A 27,182-nucleotide genomic window follows, 5' to 3' on the forward strand; every position below is an offset into this window, starting at 1 on the left:
CCCACAACTCAAACGCAAAATTATGGCAAGCAACAAAATAAAAAAATAAAGCAAACCAAACACAAGAATTTTAAAGTAGTTCGGCCCAATCAATTTAGGCTACATCCACTATCCACTCAAATAATTCATTAAGCAAAAGCTTACAATTGTGCAATTTTTAGAAGAAAAAAATTGCAAACTCTTTACACTATCCCAAAAAGTCCAATTACACCCTTAATAACAGCCCACAATGACTATTATTTTAGTGTCTATTTTACAATTTTTGAGATACTTAAAAAGCCCAATCTACTAGTCTATTTAAAATGGAGAGTCCCCTTGCAACTCCCATTCCTAATCAATATAAGATTCAAGGCACAATCCCAACACAGTAAGGGCATAAATTTTGGACAAACAACTTTGATATGATGAGGAAAGGTGAGCATAGGAGATGTAATTCTGAATTGGATATTGAGTCAAAGAAGTAAGATTAGATTTAGGCAAGGTTGGACAGATAAATTCATTGGTCCATGTTGGTGGTTTTGATGTTCTACTGGATTTTTGAGGTGAATAATGATTTATAGGTTGCTATGAGGATTTAAGAGGTGAGGAATTAGAAGGAGATAAAGAGGAAGTTGGTTTTTATACTGGTAAAATGCATGTTTCTTTAGGACAAGTAGTAAAATCGAAGAAGATGAATTAGAAAAGTCTTCCTCCATGAAGGTTTCTGATAAAAAAGTTGTTAACTAAATTGTTTCCAAGGAAAAGGAAAGATAGTCTCATAGAAAATCACATCTCGAGTGACATGAATAGTTTTTTAATGTAAATCATACAAGATATAACCTTTCTGTGTGGAAGAATAACCTATGAAGACACAACGAGTGGATCTTGGAGATAGCTTGTCTTTAGGTGTCAAAGTAGTAGCATATGCCAAGGAACCAAACACTCTTAAATGATCAATTTTAGGTTTTTTACCAAAAAACTTTTCATAAGGTGACATGCCATTAAGAACTTTAGTAGGTAACCTATTTATAATATAGACAACAGCCTTAACAGAATACCTCCAAAATGATTTGGAATATGAGACTGAAATTTAAATGTTCTAGCAATTTCTAGGATATGCCTATGTTTCCTTTCTACTACCGCATTTTGTTATGGGGTATAAACACATGTACTTTGATGTGTGATGCCTTTTTCAAGAAATAAATCATGGCATTGATGATTAAAAAATTCCTAATAATTGTCAGTCCTAATGCATTTAGGAGTTTGTTGAAACTTATTTTAGACCATGTGAAGAAATTTTTTGAAAGTTTGGAAAACCTCAGACTTATATTGCATGAGAAATTGCTAAGTTGTCCTAGAATTGGCATCCACAACAGTAAGAAAAAATCTAGCATTACCCTGTGTTGGTGTCTCATATGGCGCCCATACATCTAAATGCAAAAGCTCAAAAATATGAGAAGTGACTGTAGTACTCAATGTAAAAGGTATCCTAGTTTGCTTGGCTAAGGGACAAATAGAACAATGAAGTGTGTCCATCTCTTGTAAACCACGATGCAATTTCCTCAAAACATAATAGGATACATGCCCATACCTATTATGCCAAAGTGCTACATCACTTTTCATAGAATGTGTAGGAGATGTTGAAGAAAAACAAGTGCTTTTTATTAATGAAGCAACAGATACATCATTTAGACCACAAGTTGGTGTACAAACACTTTTATTAATTCCTAAATCTGAAGAGTTCGAATTTATTTTTGAAAAAGGCAGAACATAGTATAGTCCCTAGCTTTGCTTACCAAACCCCTTCAACTTGTCACTCCAAAGATCATGAATGACGCAAAAATCAGGATAAAAAGTAATGGAGCAATTACCAAATGAAGTCAACTTTGATAATTATAAAAGGTTATATATACTATCAGGTAAATGAAAAACCTTTTCAAGACACAAATCATATTACAGTGTGACAGAACCAACATGTCTAATAGGAGTTTTAGTTCCATTTGGAAGGCCTAAAAAGGTTGTCATGGATGAATCACTAGCAATCGAAGATTCTACATTATGAAAGTTATAGGTCATATGGTTAATAGCCCCTGAGTCTAATATCCAATCTTCAACATTTAAACAGTGATACAAGGAAATGATTTTACTTGCCAGATTTGCTGTTGGAGTTGCTATATTTTCTTTGCCTAGTAATGACTATATTGCTCAGCTGACAGAACATTCCCAAGACTAGTTCCACCCTTACTACTATCTGAAGAAGACTCTAAGTTTTGTGTCTGGGATTGTTGTGATTGCACCTCATTAACTTTGGTCTTTGTTCCAAATTTACCTTTTGTGAATTGAAAATCGGCAGGGTATCCATGAAATTTGTAGCAAGTTTCCTTCTTGTGTCTTGGCAAGTGACAATGTTCACACTCAATGTAAGACTTCTTCCCATTGTATTTGGAATTTTGTCCCTAGCTTCTTTAATTACTTTGTGAATAGAGTGTCGTTGTCACTTTTGTGTTATTATTGAATCCAATTAACACCTTTTGACTTTCACCTTGACTTGCCACATAATACACTTGTTTTACTAATGGCAAGGGAGACATAAGCAATATCTGACTTCGTACCAGTGCATAAGATTCATTCAACCCCATCAGAAATTGCAATAGTTTCTGTTGATTAAGATGATCCAGATATGCTTTAGCTGAATCACTATCTAGAGATGGCAAACTTACTAAAGAACTCAACTCATGCCATAATATCTTGAGTTTATTGTAATAGACAACTACTGAATTTGTCCCCTGAACTAAATTAATAATCTCCCTATGTATTCCAAAAACTCTCGTTCCTTTGATTTTGTTGTACTGCTCAAGCAAATCTTGTCATACCTGATGAACACTTATTGAGTACACAATGTTATTGAATATTTCTTTTGAGACCGTATTAAAGATCCATGTCAAGACTAAAGAATTGCATCGTTCCCATTGTGCATGTAAGGATGGATTGAATTTCGATTTCTCACATGTTCCATGAACAAACCCTAGCTTATTCTTTGCTTGCAAAGACACAGACATTGCTCAACTCCAAATCCCATAGTTCTCTGTTCCGATCAATTGTTATGAGATTAACACCGATCCAGGCGTATTCGATGGATGGATGCAAAGAGGTGAATTTGAATCTATCACATTCGCCATTTGAGTAGTTGTTCTTAAAGAAAACAACTTTGAACAATTGTAAAATGAAAAGAAATATAGACGAGAAGCTCGATTGAAGAAGCTAAAGCTTAGCTAAGCTTAAACTCTACTGAATCAATGCGCTTTGTGCTCTAATGCCATATTAGATTTTGGAATATTGAAGGAAGAATTCCAGAAGAACAATTCTCATTGTATTCAATAAAGAGTGTTTATGTTTTATATACAATAACCATGGTTTTTTCTTTTACCATAGTTGTATAGATGTAAACCAACAAACTAACTAAACTAATCCTATCAAACTTAATTGCTATAGTAACAACCTATAACTACTTCATGAGTAAGTGAACCAACTATTAGCAATTAACTACTATAATAAGCAATATGCCTATATATATATAGACACACACACACACACTTAATAGCAAATAAGTTATGTTATTGAGTACAATATTTATTTCTCACTAAATATTTCCTTGGTTTTATAGTCGACGCTCTTAATATTTAAAATCAAAAGTCATTTACTCCAAAATATGTTATCTCTCACCAAGAACTCTCAATGTGAGAATTTGTCATCTTTTCAAAAAAAAAAAAAAAAAAAAAAAAAAAAAAAAAAGTATATTATCGAATAATATAATTGTTAAGTTTTTAATGGGATAGTAAATTATAGAATATTACTTAGCCATGGAAACAAAAGCTAATTATAAGATAGTTTAAGTTAATATTATTGAATGAATATCACATTATTCAAGATGCTCAAAAATTGGAAAACAAACTTTATAAACATATTACTTTTCTTACCATATCAAAAAAATAAAATATACTTAATAGCAAACATTTATGTTACTGAGATCTCTGATCGCTTGCATACACCTCAACTAATCCCTCCTGAACCTTGGAACTATCAGCCGGTAAGAGCTTTAGTGGTCGCCATGTTAGATCCTCTTTTTATTTTTTTATCATCAAGAAAACTCGAACTTGGAAGACTATGTTAGATCATTCTTTGCTCTTTTACCATCAGGTCACCCAATGATGGTTAGTGAGCATAATATCTATCTCTTCCAACTATTTCCTTGGTTTTATAGATCGACGCTCCTAATATTTAAAATAAAGAGTCATTTACTCTTAAATATTATCTCTCACCAAGATTCCTGGTGCAAGATATCATCTTTTCAAATAAAAATAAAAGTAAATTATCAAATAATTATAATTAGTTGAATTTTTATAAGGGGGATAGGATGAAATATACATTTTTTAACATAAATTTTGACATGCACAATTAATAGTTTTACAAAGTTAATCATTTAAATTAACGTAAACCCTTTCAGTATATATTGTTATTTACTACTCATTGTATTTCATATGATTATATAGTATTACAATAACGAGATACACGTAAAGCATCAAAATACACTTTGGTTTGGACCCCATTTGTTTGATAAGGAACAACCAAACGTGAGAAATTCATATTAACAACAACATAGTCACCACGTAAACACACCATTACTTAATCAAAATCGACAGGATCATTTTAAAAATCACCACGCGGCTGCCTACCCGACACAGCTAACGCCAAAGTAGGTAAATCTCCCCCCACCAAATCCAAACACTGCCTTACATGGCAGAACCGCAACCCTCCATCCTCATCTAGATTTTTCACAATTCTACAAGAAGGACTCACAATAGATGTTGAAGATTTTAATTTTAACTATTTCCCTTGTTATAATCGTTAATTCTCCTGACGAAGAGAGCTAAACACGACTATAACTGAATTTTCTCGTTTACATAATAAAATTTTTAGTAGTATTTTATGTAATTTTTAAATTTATCATATTATTTTATTTTATTTGTCAAAACTATAATATGAATTTGGGACGTTTAATTTTAGTGTGACATAATAGATAGCATAAGACCATTAATTATACTACTCATTACATTATAAAGTATAACCCTTTAGACTTGATGTTGACGCGTGGCTTGCTTAGTTGGTAATTTTTTATATTTTTTTTTTTTTTTTTATTTTTTTTTTGGTTGTTGTTGTGATGGAGAGTTCCAGTTAACTTGCGTACACCTCAATTAACTAGTGGCTATCCCTAATAGTAGATCTAGAAATTTCTATTAGAGTAGGCCAAAATAAAAACTAATTACACATTAATATTTTCGTTATGGTGGACTAAAATCTAAAAATTATGCATATTAGTATTTAAAAAAAAAAAATTGAAAGGTTGAATCCATCCATGGCTATCCCTATTAGGGGAACTCAAACTCAAAGACTCATAAAATCTTATTTCATTTTTTTACTATCAAATCATCAAATGGTGACTAATTAATCAAGAATTGTTAATATTAACTTAATGTGAAGGTGGGGAAGAAGAATACCAAGAGAGATGATGTGATCTGCCATTGTGCGTAAATTTAAAAACAAAAAGTGTGGAAGATTAAGGTGGTCGTGGTCGGTAATTATGGCTTGTTGGCCATAATTACAAACAATAGTGCTCATTTTATACAGCAAACCTACCACCACCCGTACGGTTTAATTCGCTTTTATCATGTTAATAACCTCTCAAATGTTTCCTTTTTTTTATGCAGGTTATCATCACCAGCACGTACTCCTTCCACATCCCCCATCTTCTTAGTGGGATTAATGTTTTCTAATTGTCTTTATATTAGAAAAACCAAAAGCTAATAAACTTCTGGGATTTTTTTTTTTTTTTTTTTTTTACTTGATGTTCAAGCCAGTTTATATTAGAAAACTGAAAGCTTGTTGAATAGATTCAATGTTCGAATTCAAAAAATCAAGTAAGAGAATAAATCTCCTTAACTACCAGAACAATCCCGTTAACTCTTAGGATCTTTAATTCCAATTTTGGCAGAGTTTTAATTAGAATTATGATGTTTGGTTAGAGAAAAAGCGAGGGAAAATCCTTGAGGTGGGGGGCAAGATCATTGAGACCGAGAATTTTATTATCACATTCAAAGATTAATTTTAATTTATGAACGACACTTTTCTAAAAAGTAAAAGTGAACTTTTGCTTTGAATTTAAAACAAAAAATTACTTTTTTTTTTTTTTTTTTTTTTTCAGTTGACTACAACCGAAAATGTTTCTTTGATGTTATCTCCAATCAGTTACAATATCTAATCACATTCACTTAAATATTAAAATATACCTTAGTTTTGGAAATTAAGCAGACTTTGAATAATATAAATTTTTTTAATAAGGAATTACGACTGCACTTACGTTTAAATTATTTAATTAATGACATGGCGACAGGCATTAACTTCCGAAAAAAACTTGGTCACTATATGTTATTGAGAAAGCAATTACGACTGCACTTACGTTTAACGCTTAAAATGCATGAAATGAATTGGTCTTCTAATTTGTCGGATTGCCATTTCCTGCTTTCAAAATTTAAGACCAGAAAGCGACTGATTAGACCAATAATTATTCATTCCTTAAATCATATTAATAAATCAGTCAGGTATGTTTTTTAAAGACCACTTCTTGTTAATTATTCAAATTTTATTTTAATTTTTTTTTAAATGATTAAATTGTTCAAACACGTAACTCAACTAATTCTACGAGATCTTCAAACTATAAGTAGTCACCCTATTAACAACTGTGAGTAGGAGTGTTCAAAAGCAGTTAACTATCTTTTTGAACCGAATCGGTTTGGGGGGAAAATTGGTTCGAAAAAACCGATTAATCGGTTTTTCCTTTTTTATTGGATAAAACTTTTTTTTTTTTTTCCTAAATTAAATTGTAAACATCAACAATACATATCCAAATAAAAATTAAGCATTCATACATATCCATTGACCACAACTAAGAGCATCTTCAAATGACTTTTTATATGACCCAAACTAGTGGCGGATCCAATTAATGACTTGTGGGGACTAGAGTCCCCACTCAACTTTTAAAAAACAGTCAATATCTTATATTTATTTAAATTTTACACTTATAGAATTATGAGATTTTAGGAACAGCTCCCACGGTTAGTTTGGATTTTATTTTTGTAAAATCCTATTTTTAATCCTAGTATATATATTTCATATTTTTTGTGATTTTTATTTTTATGCAAGAGGATATGTTAGTTTTTAAAAGTTTTATTAGGAGTGAAAATGAAAATAATAAGAACTGTTGGGTTTGCATTTAACCGAGGGGAGAAATCTAGGCATTTTTACATCAAAAAGCTAATGTGGCGAGGTCATGGTGAGAATAAGAGAATCTTGAGGTAGTTTCATAATTCAAAGAAATTGTTTTATATATAAATTGGGTTGTTTGTCAAAAATGAAGAAAAAGAGACAAAAACCCATGAAGAAGAAAGGAAGAAGAAGCAAAGGAAAAGGAAATGGGTTTGGTCAATTTTATCCATTTGATTTTTCTGCACTTGAGTTGATGGTACATGAGAACCAGATTGAGATTTATGTTATTGACATACGTTTTTTGTGATAAATTTGCTAAGTTACAAAGAATTTGTGATTTTGTTAAGAATTTAGTTCAGTTTAAAAAAGAAATTTTGCATACGTTGGTGTATAAGCTTGTGAAAGTTGCATTGGTTTTATCAGTTGCGACTGTGACTGTTGAAAGAGTTTTTTTTACAATGAATCTTGTGAAAAATCGGTTATGCAATCGAATGAGAAATCAATGGATGAATGATTGCTTGGTCATCTATATTGAGAAAGATGTATTTTATATAATTGACAATGAGATGATTATCCAACATTTTCACAATAGGAAAACTAGTCAAGGACAATTGTAGAAAAATTGTTCTATTTTTACAAAAATTATGTTTTTTAAAGATATTTATTTGTATTTTATAACTTTTCATTGAAGCTCATTGTAATGAAAAAAAAAAGGTGTAGTTAGATTGGTTTTAATTTTTTTTTGTTTATATTTTGCCCCTATTGAGGGAAATTCCTAGATCTACCACTGACCCAAACTCTTTATTATAAAGAGTTTATCCATAAAAACAAAAGTCTAACCAACTTTTTATCTTTTAAATGTAAATTAAAGAGTGAGTTTGATTCTTCACATCTAAAGAGTCAAATTTCACTCTCTATCCTAATTTTAATAAATAAACTATAAGTTTTCATGCATTTTATTTATTAATTCTCTCTCCCATCAAGTTTTTTTCTTAAAAATAAAGAGCATTTTCATTAAATTTAAAGAGTCTATTGGATTTGAATACAAATTTTGTTCTTTATATTTAGAAACTAATGAAGATACTCTTTATTTATATGAAAGATACTTTTTAAAATAAAGAACATCAGAGATACTCTAACAATACATTAAAAATTTATACAAATAAAAGTCCGAAATTAAACAAAAATAAAAGTCTGTAATGAAATGTCCATAATAAAACAACAAAGTAACTAAATAAGTTCTAATGGAAAACAACAAAAGAAATTGTACAAATTTAGGGATTAAGATTATTATTATTATTATTTATTTTATATACATATTAGTAAATCGGTTTTCATTTTTACCCGAACCAAAAATTGAATCTAAAATCTGGTTTTTTGAATTCTTTGAACCGTAACTGAACTGTTTTTTCAGTTAACCAGTTTTTCAGTTAAGTTCGATTCGATTTTTGTATTTTTTTTAACACCCCTAACTGTGAGGACTTAAACTCGAGAGACTATGATAGATTATTCTCTTACTCTTTTACCATTAAGAAAACTCGAACTTAAGAGATCATGTTAGATTCTTTTTGTTTTTTTATCATCAAGTTACTCAATAATGGTTAAAAGTTTGTATAATGTGAATACTTAGTGATTGTTGAAAATATTATTTTATTTTTATTTAATAATTTTGTATGATTGGTGTTTCTTTTAAAAAAAAAATTATAAATGAAAATAATTTTTATTTTTTTTATTTTATCCTTTTTCAACGAATTGCGAAATGATTGAAGATGTTACATGAAATTTCACAAGCGTTGTGCACGTGAGAGGTTTGTGATAACTGATAAGTAGACATACATGGATGCGAAGTAGTGTAGAACAGCACATGGCCATCAGGCCCATCACACGAGTGACACGAAGCTTCAATCGATACCTTTCATTTATTTTAGAAAACTAATTAATTAATTTATAAGTACAGTTCACTCACTGTGTTCGCCTTCGCTTCCATTTCCAGCTGTTTCACCCAGTCACCATGCTTGTTCCAGAACCCGATCCAATATAACGCATATTTTTAACTGTAATATATTCCAGGATTTATCATGTATTAGACAAAAATTCTTAATTTTTTTTTATATTATTGTCTTTTTTTTCAATTATGCAATTATGTGCACATGGAGACATAGTGCCGAAAGCAACAAAGATTTATATAATTTATCAAACATATTTTAGAAATAAATAAAAAAGGTAAAAAACTAATTACTTAATTTGTTGGAAATTTAATTCAAAAATCCTAAAAGCATTGATATACATAAGCCAAAAGAATCAAAAAGTTGCTATAGTTGTAGAGATTCCGACGACAAAATCTTACACGTGGACCCCTCATTTCTATTCAATTTTTAATTTATTCCCCTCCATGAACGTCAAAATATCTATTAAAACTCTACTTTTATAGTTTAACCATTTTAAGAATATAATAGAATAGAATTTCGCCTTTCCTGGTATTTGCTTTCAATTTAAGCGCATATATATTTAATGATCAAAGTGTTCATATTAATTTATGTGTACCTTAATTAATCTTTTAAAAAATTTAAATTATTAATCAAATAAGAGTTTTGATAACTATCTCTATTAACATCTAAGAAAAAATTTAAACTTATAATCTCTTAAATAATACACCTAAAAACCTATCAAATTACTAGACTATCAAAAATAGTTTTAATTTAACTGCATTAATATTATCACTTTTTTCTCAATAATTTTGATTTTTTAAAGAAGAGTTTTAAAATTATGAAATAAATCTATTAAATTTGAATAATTGGATGGTTGATTTTAAAGGTTTATATAAAGGTTTCTTTGGCGGCCTTTCACTTGCCAATTGCCATCTCTCCTCCCCCGTCTTTCCCTCTTTGTCCTAACTGTACACGCTCTGTCATTTTCTTTCTTTCTCACAGTCTCCACAGTTGGAGATATTTTCTCTCTACACTTCTTTTTAAAGCTAAATTTCGTCAAATCAACGTGTACTTATTCTAACTGAGACAGCTTTTGAACTTCATTTTTGGATCTAAATCAGATCATTTCGTTGTTATTTCTCTTTTGTTTGCTCGGTGAGTGACTCTGCAACACAGCTTCTTTCTTCAAAAGCATTTGTGTAGTTTGAAAATCTATGTTTGAATTGTTCATTCCCGTTTGGCTGGTGAGAAAAACATATATCTCGAGGAAAAGCAACTTAGTATCTTTTTTTTTTTTTTTTTGTCTGTTTGGAGTTCTTTTTTCGTATTTGTTTATACCTCAAATCTTGCTTTCTCTATTTTTTTGTCTTTTACCAGGCAATGGACCTTTTGAAATTTTCATTTCTATTTTCTTTCGCTCGCTTTGAATTTTCTCGGCAACCAAACATGAAAAATAAGCTCTTTAGGTGATCAGTGAACTGATATGAAATGAAACTCACTTTGCATATATGCGTTTTGCAGGGACTGCTTTGTATGTGAATGACACAAGTTTTCTAAAGGCTTGAAGAGAGAATTAACGTTTGATCTTTGCTATTCAGTATTGTAATTTCTTGGATCAATTTTTTGAGTTTGTTACTTCTAGATGGCGATAGACTTAGGTTCTCTGATGGAGAGATCGTTAGCAATTTATACGTCTGATCACAAATCAGTGGTGTCAATGAACTTGTTCGTTGCACTTCTTTGCGCATGTATTGTGATCGGTCATTTACTGGAGGAAAATCGCTGGATGAACGAGTCAATCACGGCTCTAGCTATTGTGAGTTTCTATATATTTTACAATAAAATATTCTTAAGGAGATTGAAATGGTGAAATTGAACTTGACTTTGATGAGCTTGTGGCAGGGTTTGGGTACCGGTGTTGTTATTTTGCTGACAACTAAAGGAAAGAGTTCGCATCTCATGGTGTTTAGTGAAGATTTGTTCTTCATTTATCTTCTTCCACCTATTATATTTAATGCAGGGTGAGTTGGGTAATACATAATGCCACTTCGTTTCTCCTTGTCAGTTACACTTGTTTTAATTTGGAGATAACATCTTAATTACCCACATCTACCTTAATTTTTTCATTAAGCTGGATTTTACTGATGATTTTTCAGTTTGACATGTCTTCTTATATAACTGTGTGTCACATAATAGCTATTATCTAAACAGACATCAAGGGTGCTGCTAGATTACTATCTTAGAATAAAGTTTTCTTAATAAAAAAACGGAGGTTCTTACTATACTTCAATTTTATTAGATCACGTGAAAGCTCAATAAACAGTTGTAATAGAAGGAACTATCTGGTTTGAACTAGTAAAGAAAAAAATAGATTTATCTAAACATTTGGTTTATCTACCACAGAACAATGTAATTGAGTTTCAATGCCGTGGAAGCCAATTGAAACATAAATTAGTTTGTGCCATTTTCCATTGAAAATAAGAGCCCTAGGGTAATTTACTTTTCATCTCCATTTTTCTGCTGCTACCGACGCATTATGTTTTCGGTTGACAATATATTAGTGAAACAACCAAAATTTGTTTATTGGTCAAATACATAAGTCAGTGATGATGGTTGATCCTTCTCTGCATACCAGGTTCCAGGTGAAGAAGAAGCAATTTTTTCGCAACTTTATGACCATCATGCTATTTGGGGCAGTTGGCACTCTTATATCTTTTGTAATCATATCATTAGGTATGCTCAAAAACTTGATGGATTCATCTATTTTGTTTCTTTGCTTGTGTGCAGAAATTAAAAGAAGTCTGGCTCACCAATCACGCTTTATCAAAACTATCTTGTAGCTCTATTTATATGGATTGACCATGCATGAAAATTCCACCAAGTGATTATTGGCAATTCGTTATTGCAGCCTGTGCATTTTGATATAATAAAAGGGATCCAGTAGGCTTGATACACTTTTTCTTTTTTTCTTTATTAAACTACAGAACTATATAAAATGGCCCCTCACTTTTGTTCACTGGTTTCTTGACAACTAAATGAGTTTTGTCACGTTTTTTTTTCAAAACTCCAACTTCAAAGGGCAGAGAATTGATTTGTACAGCACTCATACGAGCTATTCACAGATGAAGGAACTCAATGATTTCTTTTGTTCTCCATTCTTTATTGATGTTTATAAATGAAGAAGGAAACCATTGCATCAAAGATCCTTATAAATATGAATGCATGCCATATATCAATGTTCATTGTTTTAGAGTTATTTTCACTAAAGCTTATTTGTTAATGCGTTCTTCCATATTTTGACCCAGGTGCTATACACTTTTTCAAGAAAATGAACATTGGTACCCTCAAAATAGGAGATTATCTTGGTATAGTCAATTCCAATTTATATATATAACACTTCTTTTGTCTTGCAATATTTGGATAAAATCCTTCTTGTTTACTCATCTTGTCCCTTAATTGCAGCAATTGGAGCAATATTTGCTGCTACAGATTCAGTTTGTACCTTGCAGGTATAGTGCCATGCAAAGTGTTGTCATGTTGCAACTTAAGCTGAATAACACTGCTAAGTTCAATTATCTATATGGTGCAGGTTCTGAATCAGGATGAGACGCCTTTATTGTATAGTCTGGTGTTCGGGGAAGGTGTGGTAAATGATGCCACATCTGTAGTTCTTTTCAATGCAATCCAGAGCTTTGACCTCTCTCACATCAACTCAAGCATAGCTTTGCAATTTGTTGGAAATTTTTTGTATTTATTTATTGCAAGTACAATGCTGGGGGTTCTGGTAAGTCCCTACACTTTCGTTTGTTCGTGCTTGCTTGTGATTTAGTATATTTATTTGTAGGACTTTTTTCTTTGTGTCATGCAGGCTGGACTGCTTAGTGCATTCATTATCAAAAAACTGTATATGGGCAGGTTTGTACATAGGTGTCATATTGGTCTTTTGCAATGTCTTTGTTTAGGGAACATTGAGGTACCTAATCACTGTTAAATGGATCCAAAAATGTAGAACAGATTATTTGCCAATCAAATTATTTATGTGTAAATGATATCTCCTTGCCATCAGTCATCCTGACTTCTTCTTTCCTTATAAGAGATGATGGAGTCTGAGGTCCTAGGTTCATTCCCACTTGAGTGTCTGAGTATTATTTCTTGGCAATTAATTGAAAAAAAAATACAATTGAATAGGATATATGTTCCTCTATTTCCATCATCTTTGTCATTTTACCTACTTCTTTTCTTCTTCTAATGGTTCCTTATAGTTATTTTATGTCAACATTACATGTGTAGAAAATCAATATATCAAGTTTACATGTGAACCTTATGTTATTTTTAGGAAGTGTTTTAATGCCTTTTATTTTCTAATAAACACCAGGCACTCTACCGATCGTGAGGTTGCTCTGATGATACTCATGGCTTACCTTTCATATATGCTGGCCGAAGTAAGATTTTTAGCAACTTGTTGGACACTTATCTTTTTATGCTTTCCTGGTTCTATTTCTGGTTTTGCAGTTTGAAAATATAATAGTGATGGTAATTTGGTTTTGACTTGCAGTTATTCTATTTAAGTGGCATTCTCACTGTATTTTTTTGTGGGATTGTTATGTCACACTACACATGGCATAATGTGACTGAAAGTTCAAGAGTAACAACCAAGTATGTAAATCTCAAGTCTTGTAATTAACAATTGGAATGTATAGGTTCGTTGCTGTTTTGTTACAAGGGAATGTCAGGGAAGCTGCCATGTTTATAATATCTCATTGCTCCTTACCACTATTGCAGGCATGCTTTTGCCACTCTGTCATTTGTTGCAGAGATCTTTATCTTCCTTTATGTTGGCATGGATGCCTTGGACATTGAGAAGTGGAGGGTTGTAAGTGATAGGTGAGGTTACACATAAAAGAAACTTAGTAGCTTTGACGCTTCTGTAGAACGTATGAAATAACTTAGAATGTGCTGATCAATATTTTATCTTTAACTGAACGTGGGATAATACTTTTTTCTTTTCTATTTTCCTTCACAGCCCTGGAAAATCTCTTGGCGTAAGTGCAGTACTGTTGGGACTGGTACTTGTTGGGAGAGCGGCTTTCGTTTTCCCCTTGTCCTTTTTATCCAACTTGACCAAGAAATCTCCATACGAGAAAATTGGCTTGAAGCAACAAGTAAGAGTTTTGATCCACTCTTAACTTTATTGTTCCACTATCCCTTAATAACATGATGTGACGCCTTTATGGATTTCTGTTTTGCAGGTTACCATTTGGTGGGCTGGTCTTATGCGTGGTGCTGTTTCCATGGCACTTGCTTATAATCAGGTATGACATTGAATAGTATCCTTCTCCAATGACCAAAATCTTAAATTAGTTTCATTTTTTCTAATTTACCCTTGACCTCTGAACTAGTTTCATTTTACGGCTTTTTCTGTAGGTGTAATAATTAGGATAAATAATACTACTCTAGTGTTAAATTACCAAATGTTTGAATAAACTACATCTTAAAATCGATAGACTTCGCAATTATGGATTTGATTTGATCTAAGAAACCTGAGTTATTATGTGTTAAAGTCGTATTATTTGGTAGCGAATTTACATTAGTGGACGAAAGAAACAGTCGGATTATTTGATTAACTCCTTGTTATGCATGCAGTTTACCAGTTCAGGCCATACTAAGTTGCATGGGAATGCGATCATGATCACCAGCACAATCACCGTTGTTCTTTTCAGCACAGTTGTAAGTCATTGTCTCATCCTAAAACACGAAAGGAAGCCTACAGCCTACAGTAAGAGGCCATTAAACTTTTATTGTCGCATTTATGCAGGTGTTTGGGTTGATGACTAAACCACTGGTGAGGATTTTGCTTCCTTCCTCAAAAACCTTATCCAGGATGGAGTCTTCTGAGCCATGTACTCCAAAATCCTTCATTGTGCCACTTCTTGGGAACAGACACGACTCAGAAGCCAACCACAAAAACGAAAATGTGCCTCGTCCAACTAGCTTACGGATGCTCTTGAGCACCCCGTCTCACACTGTTCATCACTATTGGCGGAAATTCGACAATTCCTTCATGCGGCCGGTGTTTGGTGGCCGAGGCTTTGTACCTATAGTTCCTGGCTCACCGCTTGAACAAACTGTTAATCAATGGCAGTGAGAAGGGAATTCAAACAACAAAGGCACTAATTTATAGTAACTTGTAGCTTGGGCTTGAGAGTGAGCGGCTTTGAGTGTGCCATTTTGTTAATAGTAAAAGGATTTTGGAGGCGGGGTTTTGACAGCATTTTGATTGGGTGTGGCAGCAGCGGCAGCAGCAGCTTGCAATTTGATTTGATTGTGGGGTGATTCTCAAGTTTTGCGGTCTATATTGGTTGCCAACGAGATTGTATTCCTAACAGTAAGGTTCCTACTAATTTTTGTATTGATTGTAATCCAATAGTATATGAATTTTGATTATCCAGTGATTTCTCAAATGCCTAAAGTAGCTTTATCATGATAGTTGTTTTCATGGAGTTGCCTGAATCCGCAAAATCGACTGCAACAACTTAGCTAATCTCTAATTTTTCAATTGAGAGATCAGTTCTTTTTAGTTTTTACATGCAAACCTCAGCAAGTTTATACATCACATATCACATACAATGAAGCCACATTCCTGGTGTTAGAACATCACAATTGAAAGGCCTTTTGCACAACAAAAGACTTGTTTTCTATTGATGGCTGAGGTATCCCACTGTCTCCGTACCCCTTTCATTTGTTCGTGCTTGCTTGTGATTTAGTATATTTATTTGTAGACTTTTTTCTTTGTGTCATGCAGGCTGGACTGCTTAGTGCATTCATTATCAAAAACTGTATATGGGCAGGTTTTGTACAAGGTGTCATATGGTCTTTTTGCAATGTCTTTGTTAGGGAACATTGAGGTACCCTAATCACTGTTAAATGGATCCAAAAATGTAGAACAGTTATTTGCCAATCAATTATTTATGTGTAAATGATATCTCCTTGCCATCAGTCATCCTGACTTCTTCTTTCCTTATAAGAGATGATGGTCTGAGGCCTAGGTTCATTCCCACTTGAGTGTCTGAGTATTATTTCTTGGCAATTAATTGAAAAAAAATAACAATTGATAGGATATATGTTCCTCTATTTCCATCATCTTTGCTTTTTTTTTTTTTTTTGTCTGTTTGGAGTTCTTTTTTCGTATTTGTTTATACCTCAAATCTTGCTTTCTCTATTTTTTTGTCTTTTACCAGGCAATGGACCTTTTGAAATTTTCATTTCTATTTTCTTTCGCTCGCTTTGAATTTTCTCGGCAACCAAACATGAAAAATAAGCTCTTTAGGTGATCAGTGAACTGATATGAAATGAAACTCACTTTGCATATATGCGTTTTGCAGGGACTGCTTTGTATGTGAATGACACAAGTTTTCTAAAGGCTTGAAGAGAGAATTAACGTTTGATCTTTGCTATTCAGTATTGTAATTTCTTGGATCAATTTTTTGAGTTTGTTACTTCTAGATGGCGATAGACTTAGGTTCTCTGATGGAGAGATCGTTAGCAATTTATACGTCTGATCACAAATCAGTGGTGTCAATGAACTTGTTCGTTGCACTTCTTTGCGCATGTATTGTGATCGGTCATTTACTGGAGGAAAATCGCTGGATGAACGAGTCAATCACGGCTCTAGCTATTGTGAGTTTCTATATATTTTACAATAAAATATTCTTAAGGAGATTGAAATGGTGAAATTGAACTTGACTTTGATGAGCTTGTGGCAGGGTTTGGGTACCGGTGTTGTTATTTTGCTGACAACTAAAGGAAAGAGTTCGCATCTCATGGTGTTTAGTGAAGATTTGTTCTTCATTTATCTTCTTCCACCTATTATATTTAATGCAGGGTGAGTTGGGTAATACATAATGCCACTTCGTTTCTCCTTGTCAGTTACACTTGTTTTAATTTGGAGATAACATCTTAATTACCCACATCTACCTTAATTTTTTCATTAAGCTGGATTTTACTGATGATTTTTCAGTTTGACATGTCTTCTTATATAACTGTGTGTCACATAATAGCTATTATCTAAACAGACATCAAGGGTGCTGCTAGATTACTATCTTAGAATAAAGTTTTCTTAATAAAAAAACGGAGGTTCTTACTATACTTCAATTTTATTAGATCACGTGAAAGCTCAATAAACAGTTGTAATAGAAGGAACTATCTGGTTTGAACTAGTAAAGAAAAAAATAGATTTATCTAAACATTTGGTTTATCTACCACAGAACAATGTAATTGAGTTTCAATGCCGTGGAAGCCAATTGAAACATAAATTAGTTTGTGCCATTTTCCATTGAAAATAAGAGCCCTAGGGTAATTTACTTTTCATCTCCATTTTTCTGCTGCTACCGACGCATTATGTTTTCGGTTGACAATATATTAGTGAAACAACCAAAATTTGTTTATTGGTCAAATACATAAGTCAGTGATGATGGTTGATCCTTCTCTGCATACCAGGTTCCAGGTGAAGAAGAAGCAATTTTTTCGCAACTTTATGACCATCATGCTATTTGGGGCAGTTGGCACTCTTATATCTTTTGTAATCATATCATTAGGTATGCTCAAAAACTTGATGGATTCATCTATTTTGTTTCTTTGCTTGTGTGCAGAAATTAAAAGAAGTCTGGCTCACCAATCACGCTTTATCAAAACTATCTTGTAGCTCTATTTATATGGATTGACCATGCATGAAAATTCCACCAAGTGATTATTGGCAATTCGTTATTGCAGCCTGTGCATTTTGATATAATAAAAGGGATCCAGTAGGCTTGATACACTTTTTCTTTTTTTCTTTATTAAACTACAGAACTATATAAAATGGCCCCTCACTTTTGTTCACTGGTTTCTTGACAACTAAATGAGTTTTGTCACGTTTTTTTTTCAAAACTCCAACTTCAAAGGGCAGAGAATTGATTTGTACAGCACTCATACGAGCTATTCACAGATGAAGGAACTCAATGATTTCTTTTGTTCTCCATTCTTTATTGATGTTTATAAATGAAGAAGGAAACCATTGCATCAAAGATCCTTATAAATATGAATGCATGCCATATATCAATGTTCATTGTTTTAGAGTTATTTTCACTAAAGCTTATTTGTTAATGCGTTCTTCCATATTTTGACCCAGGTGCTATACACTTTTTCAAGAAAATGAACATTGGTACCCTCAAAATAGGAGATTATCTTGGTATAGTCAATTCCAATTTATATATATAACACTTCTTTTGTCTTGCAATATTTGGATAAAATCCTTCTTGTTTACTCATCTTGTCCCTTAATTGCAGCAATTGGAGCAATATTTGCTGCTACAGATTCAGTTTGTACCTTGCAGGTATAGTGCCATGCAAAGTGTTGTCATGTTGCAACTTAAGCTGAATAACACTGCTAAGTTCAATTATCTATATGGTGCAGGTTCTGAATCAGGATGAGACGCCTTTATTGTATAGTCTGGTGTTCGGGGAAGGTGTGGTAAATGATGCCACATCTGTAGTTCTTTTCAATGCAATCCAGAGCTTTGACCTCTCTCACATCAACTCAAGCATAGCTTTGCAATTTGTTGGAAATTTTTTGTATTTATTTATTGCAAGTACAATGCTGGGGGTTCTGGTAAGTCCCTACACTTTCGTTTGTTCGTGCTTGCTTGTGATTTAGTATATTTATTTGTAGGACTTTTTTCTTTGTGTCATGCAGGCTGGACTGCTTAGTGCATTCATTATCAAAAAACTGTATATGGGCAGGTTTGTACATAGGTGTCATATTGGTCTTTTGCAATGTCTTTGTTTAGGGAACATTGAGGTACCTAATCACTGTTAAATGGATCCAAAAATGTAGAACAGATTATTTGCCAATCAAATTATTTATGTGTAAATGATATCTCCTTGCCATCAGTCATCCTGACTTCTTCTTTCCTTATAAGAGATGATGGAGTCTGAGGTCCTAGGTTCATTCCCACTTGAGTGTCTGAGTATTATTTCTTGGCAATTAATTGAAAAAAAAATACAATTGAATAGGATATATGTTCCTCTATTTCCATCATCTTTGTCATTTTACCTACTTCTTTTCTTCTTCTAATGGTTCCTTATAGTTATTTTATGTCAACATTACATGTGTAGAAAATCAATATATCAAGTTTACATGTGAACCTTATGTTATTTTTAGGAAGTGTTTTAATGCCTTTTATTTTCTAATAAACACCAGGCACTCTACCGATCGTGAGGTTGCTCTGATGATACTCATGGCTTACCTTTCATATATGCTGGCCGAAGTAAGATTTTTAGCAACTTGTTGGACACTTATCTTTTTATGCTTTCCTGGTTCTATTTCTGGTTTTGCAGTTTGAAAATATAATAGTGATGGTAATTTGGTTTTGACTTGCAGTTATTCTATTTAAGTGGCATTCTCACTGTATTTTTTTGTGGGATTGTTATGTCACACTACACATGGCATAATGTGACTGAAAGTTCAAGAGTAACAACCAAGTATGTAAATCTCAAGTCTTGTAATTAACAATTGGAATGTATAGGTTCGTTGCTGTTTTGTTACAAGGGAATGTCAGGGAAGCTGCCATGTTTATAATATCTCATTGCTCCTTACCACTATTGCAGGCATGCTTTTGCCACTCTGTCATTTGTTGCAGAGATCTTTATCTTCCTTTATGTTGGCATGGATGCCTTGGACATTGAGAAGTGGAGGGTTGTAAGTGATAGGTGAGGTTACACATAAAAGAAACTTAGTAGCTTTGACGCTTCTGTAGAACGTATGAAATAACTTAGAATGTGCTGATCAATATTTTATCTTTAACTGAACGTGGGATAATACTTTTTTCTTTTCTATTTTCCTTCACAGCCCTGGAAAATCTCTTGGCGTAAGTGCAGTACTGTTGGGACTGGTACTTGTTGGGAGAGCGGCTTTCGTTTTCCCCTTGTCCTTTTTATCCAACTTGACCAAGAAATCTCCATACGAGAAAATTGGCTTGAAGCAACAAGTAAGAGTTTTGATCCACTCTTAACTTTATTGTTCCACTATCCCTTAATAACATGATGTGACGCCTTTATGGATTTCTGTTTTGCAGGTTACCATTTGGTGGGCTGGTCTTATGCGTGGTGCTGTTTCCATGGCACTTGCTTATAATCAGGTATGACATTGAATAGTATCCTTCTCCAATGACCAAAAGCTCAAATTAGTTTCATTTTTTCTAATTTACCCTTGACCTCTGAACTAGTTTCATTTTACGGCTTTTTCTGTAGGTGTAATAATTAGGATAAATAATACTACTCTAGTGTTAAATTACCAAATGTTTGAATAAACTACATCTTAAAATCGATAGACTTCGCAATTATGGATTTGATTTGATCTAAGAAACCTGAGTGTTTATTTGTTAAAGTAGTATTATTCGGTAGCGAATTTACATTAGTGGACTAAAGTAAAAGTTGGATTACTTGATTAACTCCTTGTTATGCATGCAGTTTACCAGTTCAGGCCATACTAAGTTGCATGGGAATGCGATCATGATCACCAGCACAATCACCGTTGTTCTTTTCAGCACAGTTGTAAGTCATTGTCTCATCCTAAAACACGAAAGGAAGCCTACAGCCTACAGTAAGAGGCCATTAAACTTTTATTGTCGCATTTATGCAGGTGTTTGGGTTGATGACTAAACCACTGGTGAGGATTTTGCTTCCTTCCTCAAAAACCTTATCCAGGATGGAGTCTTCTGAGCCATGTACTCCAAAATCCTTCATTGTGCCACTTCTTGGGAACAGACACGACTCAGAAGCCAACCACAAAAACGAAAATGTGCCTCGTCCAACTAGCTTACGGATGCTCTTGAGCACCCCGTCTCACACTGTTCATCACTATTGGCGGAAATTCGACAATTCCTTCATGCGGCCGGTGTTTGGTGGCCGAGGCTTTGTACCTATAGTTCCTGGCTCACCGCTTGAACAAACTGTTAATCAATGGCAGTGAGAAGGGAATTCAAACAACAAAGGCACTAATTTATAGTAACTTGTAGCTTGGGCTTGAGAGTGAGCGGCTTTGAGTGTGCCATTTTGTTAATAGTAAAAGGATTTTGGAGGCGGGGTTTTGACAGCATTTTGATTGGGTGTGGCAGCAGCGGCAGCAGCAGCTTGCAATTTGATTTGATTGTGGGGTGATTCTCAAGTTTTGCGGTCTATATTGGTTGCCAACGAGATTGTATTCCTAACAGTAAGGTTCCTACTAATTTTTGTATTGATTGTAATCCAATAGTATATGAATTTTGATTATCCAGTGATTTCTCAAATGCCTAAAGTAGCTTTATCATGATAGTTGTTTTCATGGAGTTGCCTGAATCCGCAAAATCGACTGCAACAACTTAGCTAATCTCTAATTTTTCAATTGAGAGATCAGTTCTTTTTAGTTTTTACATGCAAACCTCAGCAAGTTTATACATCACATATCACATACAATGAAGCCACATTCCTGGTGTTAGAACATCACAATTGAAAGGCCTTTTGCACAACAAAAGACTTGTCTTCTATTGATGGCTGAGGTATCCCACTACTAAACTGATAAGAGCAACCATGCAAACATAGAGGAAGGGGAAACCGACCTGAACTGTTTTCACTGTATTTTTCCTTCCTTGTTACACTTCCTGCAAATAGGAAAAGGCAAATATCAGAATATCTTTGTTTGACAAACAAATGAAAGGAGCGTCAGATACAAGAAGATTTTAGCCTAAGTAGGAGGTACAACACCGAAGAAACAACACTATAAACTTCTTTTATCAACTCCTCTTGTTAGCTCAAAATATCATCAAAAATATTCTTCTAGCTAGCAGGGAAACACTTCTGAAAGTTTTAACCTTTAAAAAGTGTTTCGAAACAATAATAATAATAATAATAATAATAACACAAATAGAGGCAGTAGCAGAAGAACACTCACTAACTCATGCTTAAGCATATCCTTCTCTCGAGTGGCAAAGCTACTCTCTTCTGTCAGCTTCTTGATGGTATGTTCAGCCTGCAGTGAATTCCACACTCTTCGTTACAGTCTTATTTAGAAATTTAAGAATAAGAGGCCACTAGAGTGGCATTTACCAACTTTCTGGCAATGCCAACCATTGGATTGGTTCACAAAACTGTGAAATTATGCACCATCAACCAAACCAATGGTTAACACTGATCTGATGATATATCATTGCCCCACCACCCATATTCACATGAAGGAAAATGCAGGCAACTTCCTAACACATTAATAAAGGAATTCAATCTTCAAATCAGGGCATGAAACAGAGAGTTATCATCCTAGCCAAGGATCAGACAACAGACGATAGGCTTCGTTCATTTTGATGAAACTATGTTTGTCATCAAAATGAAGGAAAAACACTTGTGTCAGAATCCAGAAACACATGCAAACAATACAGATGTTCACCATAAAATTTGATATTTTGTGATAACTTTTTCACTATAGCCAAATTCTAAATGATTCGAGGAAAATGTTATTACTTTCCCAACAAGTACTAAAGGAGTTACATGCCTAAATTACTTGTTTGAGAAGATAAACAGCCAAAAAGTGGGTGGTTAACATTTCCAGGTTGTGTACTACAATGTTAAACCCAAGATGAAAGAAACAAACCTCTCTTAACCGTGAATCTGCTAGATTTAGTTTTGACTTCAACTGCTCAAAATCCTTTGCCAACTTCAGTTCCAGTATGTCTTTCTCTGGTTTCAATTCCTCTACAACCTTTACAGGCCTTGAGGGCACGTCCTCAGCTGATCTCCATCCATTGTTATCCTTTCCCATTTCCAACCCCTGCACATCCTTGGTTGGTCTTAACTCATCTGTGACCTTAGCAGTTTCAGGGCCCTCCACATCATCAGCTACCTGTCATGAAACAAAAGAAAAATGGTGACATGATGAACCTTATTGTAAGTAGTATATGCTTAACTGCAAAAGAAATTTTGTTATGATTCTTACACATGAAAATGTATTAAAAAGGAAACTTCATATTCAAGCAAAAATACGGATAACAACAGTAGGCACAGATGTGGCATAATAACACATAATTAGACCCGCATTCCCATGAACAATACAACAGTTGCGACTGAATATAACTCAGGCATAAACTGCAGGATAGTGAAGATACTTGATAAGAGAGAAAGAGACCGTGGGAGGGAACGATGCTCTATCAAAAATATATCTCTAAACAAAGGAAAAACAATTTACGTTATTGCCTGGAGGTATGTTCTCGACTCCAGTCAGTGCTACATCCTTCAGCATTGATGTTTCCTGTAATGGATCTTGCTTTAATTCTCCATTTCTTGGTAACAAAATGGGCGATTGGGGTGGGCTAATAAGGACCACTCGTAGCTTCTTCTCATCAATGTATTTGCCACTATCTTTTGCAAACTGCCAGATGACAAAAATGAATAAATACAAATTACAGATAAACTAAAAGAACAAGAACTTTCAATATTTTACCATATCAGATGTAATGTCCTCATCAGTTGTCCCAAAGGGGACCACTGTGCTTTGAATAAGGAACTTGTCTTTGCACAGAAAATCTGGTGGAGCTACACGCTGAGCTTGCATAGTAACTGCACCAAAATTTAACTTTAAGCAATGCAAGCGACAATTAAGCAGGACAAGGGCAGGATAGGAATAAATACCTGCAAAATCATATGTTGCTTTTGGCTTGATGATACCTACATTGGGTCTCACACAATATTTCTTTGGAGAGGTAGTCTTTACCTGCCAATACATTTTGTAAATGAACAAGTCATTCCTTCAATGTATGTTGTTAAACCCAAAGATTCTAAGCTTGTACATACTCTCATGATGGTACATTTGGATAGATGTAAAATTGCAGTAAAAATATGAGAGCATACGAGGAAGAAATTTTTGCCAAATAAAATTACCAAAGAAACAGTAAACTAGACTTAAAACTGAAACAACAAAATCTATTGAATAATTTACGTGATAAATCATCCGCACCTTAAAAGCAACATACTGATCAGACTTATTGCCAAGTTGAATTGAGCATGAACTTTGTTTCTTCACCTCAACTAAAGAGAGAAGGAGAGCATGTCAGTCTAGCCAATATTACAATGCATAATAAAAAGAAAGAAACCACAAAGCATCCTGCACAAGTTACAGGATCCTCAAGACATCACTTTCTAGCACAAGTATATAGTATCCACAAAACAATAATCATGCGCCCGAAATTAGGATAGAACCATCCATTAACAATGGTAGAAAAGTCCAATTGTTAATATAATCCCCTTCAGAGTCTTCAGAGAAGGAGTATGACTATTAAAACAAAAAGATGTTAATAACATTGGGAGCATGAAAGAGTATTTAATTTAAAATTGTTCCCCAAGCAGTACCTAAACTTACACCCCAACTGTGATATCAATTTCATGTTTTTATCATCAAGCCATAACATGAAAACCATTAAAATTAAGATTTAAAACCATGATAAAGGGAAAAACAAAACACAGTAACCCTTCACTTCCAGCTCATTGGATACCAACAAACAACAAAATTTTAAAATTAAAAAAAAAAAAAAAAAAAAAAAAGGGACATGGGAATGTCAGCATTCTTAAATACTTACATGTAAACTTGAGTTCAAGTGGTTGAATTTCCAATAGCTCTTGAGCCATAACTGTACCTGAACAAGAAACCAAACGAAGCAAATCACTGAATTTAAAGTACAGATCCAACTAAACCCCACCAGCAGTACATTATATACATAGATTTTTTGAAGCAACTAAACTTAAAACAGAACATGCCCATCAATGTTTCTGAAAGAAAGAAACAGAGTAATGGAGCTTACGTGACGTGTTTGTAATTGTAGCTGAAAAGAAGGAAGAAAGAGGAGTTAACGTGAGAGGATATGAAGGTAAAAACAGTTGGTGATCTGAAACATGATTTGAAATTGCATAAGAAGTGAAATAAAAGCAAAAGAGGCAAGAAAGAAATGTGAATGGTGGTGTTGGTTACGTGGGTCTCTTTGTCAGAGCAGTTTGTTGTACCCGCTCTGCCCTCTTTGTCACCGCTTGCTACTACTGCATTTGCGTTTGGGTTTGGTTTGGTTTTAATGGCTCGGCTCCATTGCAACCAAAAGCCACTCAACTTTGCCGACACCATTAAAAGTAGATTTTGAATAAATCCAATACCACATTCCACCGATCTTTCCAGCCGAATAAAAAGTTGTTTGACATTAAAAGTAGAGTCTTTAATTTTTTTTTGGAGTTAAATGGACATCAATTTCCCTAAAGTTTATTAAATAATAAAAATTTTCCTCGAAATAATAAATTCTCATAATGTTAAAGCGTTAAACAATTAAAATAGAGGGCATTACTCGATAACTAATGAGGTTAATCCATCTTAACTATTAATGGGAGTGATTACTAGATATTTACGTGATCGTTAACTTCAAAGCTGAGGGAGATTAGTTAACGTGTTGTTAATAGGAGTGGTCACTAGAGACTTATCTGATCATTAACTTTAAAGCTGAAGGATTAGTTAAGGTGTTGCTAACAGGAGTGGCCACTGGATAGTGGAGATTTATCTGATTGTTAATTTTAAGGTTGAAGGATTACTTAAAGTGTAAGCAAGTTGACTCAAACACCTCCGATCATAAAAAAAAAAAAAATATATATATATATATATATATATATATGGTAAGAAAATAATTCGCTAACTATGTATAATCTCATACTAGTGTATATTCTAATATGGTTATTGACAATAGGAGAATTTTTATTATTTCCGAAATTTCATTATTATATCAAACCTTAAAACCTCAATGTCTTTAACTTTAATTTGATAGATAAAACACATTGAACCATGAGTTTTAATTTAATAATAAAAATCCCTGTCTACATTATGAAATACAATGCGTTTGTTTTATTATTTTAAGTAGTATTTTTGAAAAAGTTGAGTTTGGTTATTATTACAAGGATAAGATTTGAATTTGAATTTGAAAATGTGTTTGGTAAGATTATTTTTAATCCCTTACATTTGTTAATTTAGTTAAAAACCCCTACAATCAAAGTTTTAAAATTAACAAAAACACATCCACCCACCCCATTAAATGCCGAAAACTGGCCACCACCGTTGGAGGGTGGTCGAATGTCGTCGGAATAGCGCACGACCAACTGGTTGGGGGTGTTTTGTTAAATTAACAAACCTAGGGGGTAAAAAAAAAATATTTTGAGTTGAATAGAATAAAATTGGATTTTTAGAATAACAAAACAAACATGTATTTTGAATAAGATAAGATAGGAATAGGGAAACAAACACAGGTTAATACGTAGTAATGTCGCCGGAATAACGCATGACCAACTGGTTGGGGGTGTTTAGTTAAATTAACAAACTTAGGAGGTAAAAAATCTAAATATTTTGAGTTGAATAAAATAAAATTGGATTTTTAGAATAGCAAAACAAACATGTATTTTGAATATGATAAGATAGGAATATGAAAACAAACACTGGTTAGTACATAGTTATTGATTTGTGAGAGACCTTTTGCAATTATAAGTTAATAAATATTTATTTATCGAATTATTTTAACACTAAGAACTTAAATGCACATGGATTTTTCTTATTTCAAAGCCTTGAATTTTTTATTTTTTTTTTTAAATTTAATCAAACTTAAGAAGATTATTGTTATTAACTCTTAAGTTTTTTATATAGCATTGGAAAATAAATATTCCTTTATGAAAATTTGGATAATAATAAAATTGCTTAATTTAGATATTATCAAATAAAGTATGAGGTGGTTACATAATATTAATGGCCATGTTTGGCTTATTATTTTTATCCCTATTCCTAATTCTATTCTCCAAATAATGTTTGGCACATTATTTCAGAAATATTACTCTATTTTTTAATTACTTTTAGACCCCATAAGGTTATTAATTTTATCAA

At 33.1% G+C, this 27,182-nt stretch overlaps 3 protein-coding genes across 4 annotated transcripts; 2 read left to right on the top strand and 1 right to left on the bottom strand.

The window, feature by feature from the left end:
- The first annotated feature begins 10,165 nt into the window (after nt 1-10,165).
- LOC116120151 (sodium/hydrogen exchanger 2-like) lies at nt 10,166-15,794 on the top strand. The gene is made up of 15 exons (XM_031406086.1): nt 10,166-10,382; nt 10,749-11,043; nt 11,130-11,248; nt 11,863-11,960; nt 12,533-12,592; nt 12,690-12,736; nt 12,817-13,011; nt 13,096-13,142; nt 13,603-13,669; nt 13,783-13,883; nt 14,010-14,111; nt 14,251-14,389; nt 14,477-14,539; nt 14,871-14,954; nt 15,043-15,794. The coding sequence occupies exons 2-15, from the start codon at nt 10,870-10,872 to the stop codon at nt 15,370-15,372; spliced, it is 1,626 nt and encodes a 541-aa protein (XP_031261946.1). The 5' UTR covers nt 10,166-10,382; nt 10,749-10,869; the 3' UTR covers nt 15,373-15,794.
- Nucleotides 15,795-16,488: 694 nt separating this feature from the next.
- LOC116120185 (sodium/hydrogen exchanger 2-like) lies at nt 16,489-23,445 on the top strand. 2 transcript variants are annotated; one of them, XR_004126507.1, is made up of 15 exons: nt 16,489-16,904; nt 16,991-17,109; nt 17,724-17,821; nt 18,394-18,453; nt 18,551-18,597; nt 18,678-18,872; nt 18,957-19,003; nt 19,464-19,530; nt 19,644-19,744; nt 19,871-19,972; nt 20,112-20,250; nt 20,338-20,400; nt 20,732-20,815; nt 20,904-21,473; nt 23,381-23,445. XR_004126507.1 is itself a non-coding variant. In XM_031406129.1 (14 exons), exons 1-14 carry the CDS (start codon nt 16,731-16,733, stop codon nt 21,231-21,233), a joined length of 1,626 nt encoding a protein of 541 aa, XP_031261989.1. In that variant the 5' UTR covers nt 16,489-16,730; the 3' UTR covers nt 21,234-21,568. The 2 variants fall into 2 exon arrangements, 1 of the variants encoding a protein (XP_031261989.1); XM_031406129.1 differs by lacking the exon at nt 23,381-23,445 and having other exon boundaries at nt 20,904-21,568.
- Nucleotides 22,113-25,336, bottom strand: LOC116120139 (vesicle-associated protein 2-2-like). Its single transcript, XM_031406076.1, has 9 exons — nt 25,251-25,336; nt 25,084-25,167; nt 24,862-24,918; nt 24,243-24,313; nt 23,918-23,999; nt 23,730-23,845; nt 23,475-23,657; nt 22,884-23,132; nt 22,113-22,268 (listed from the first exon to the last, which is right to left on the bottom strand). The coding sequence occupies exons 3-9, from the start codon at nt 24,908-24,910 to the stop codon at nt 22,113-22,115; spliced, it is 906 nt and encodes a 301-aa protein (XP_031261936.1). The 5' UTR covers nt 24,911-24,918; nt 25,084-25,167; nt 25,251-25,336.
- Nucleotides 25,337-27,182: the final 1,846 nt, after the last annotated feature.

This window comes from Pistacia vera, unplaced genomic scaffold (assembly GCF_008641045.1).
Source record: "Pistacia vera cultivar Batoury unplaced genomic scaffold, PisVer_v2 Contig927, whole genome shotgun sequence".
NCBI classification, from domain to species: Eukaryota; Viridiplantae; Streptophyta; class Magnoliopsida; order Sapindales; family Anacardiaceae; genus Pistacia; species Pistacia vera.

Coding starts and splice junctions, on each gene's coding strand:
- LOC116120151 (XM_031406086.1), top strand. CDS start 10,870: ATGGCGATAGACTTAGGTTCTCTGATGGAGAGATCGTTAGCAATTTAT. Junction 12,737..12,816: donor ATTCAGTTTGTACCTTGCAG/GTATAGTGCCAT, acceptor TATATGGTGCAG/GTTCTGAATCAGGATGAGAC. Junction 14,112..14,250: donor TGGAGGGTTGTAAGTGATAG/GTGAGGTTACAC, acceptor TTTCCTTCACAG/CCCTGGAAAATCTCTTGGCG.
- LOC116120185 (XM_031406129.1), top strand. CDS start 16,731: ATGGCGATAGACTTAGGTTCTCTGATGGAGAGATCGTTAGCAATTTAT. Junction 18,598..18,677: donor ATTCAGTTTGTACCTTGCAG/GTATAGTGCCAT, acceptor TATATGGTGCAG/GTTCTGAATCAGGATGAGAC. Junction 18,873..18,956: donor GTACAATGCTGGGGGTTCTG/GTAAGTCCCTAC, acceptor TGTGTCATGCAG/GCTGGACTGCTTAGTGCATT.
- LOC116120139 (XM_031406076.1), bottom strand. CDS start 24,910: ATGGCTCAAGAGCTATTGGAAATTCAACCACTTGAACTCAAGTTTACA. Junction 23,133..23,474: donor ACATACCTCCAGGCAATAAC/GTAAATTGTTTT, acceptor GTTTCATGACAG/GTAGCTGATGATGTGGAGGG. Junction 22,269..22,883: donor CAGATTCACGGTTAAGAGAG/GTTTGTTTCTTT, acceptor AATTCACTGCAG/GCTGAACATACCATCAAGAA.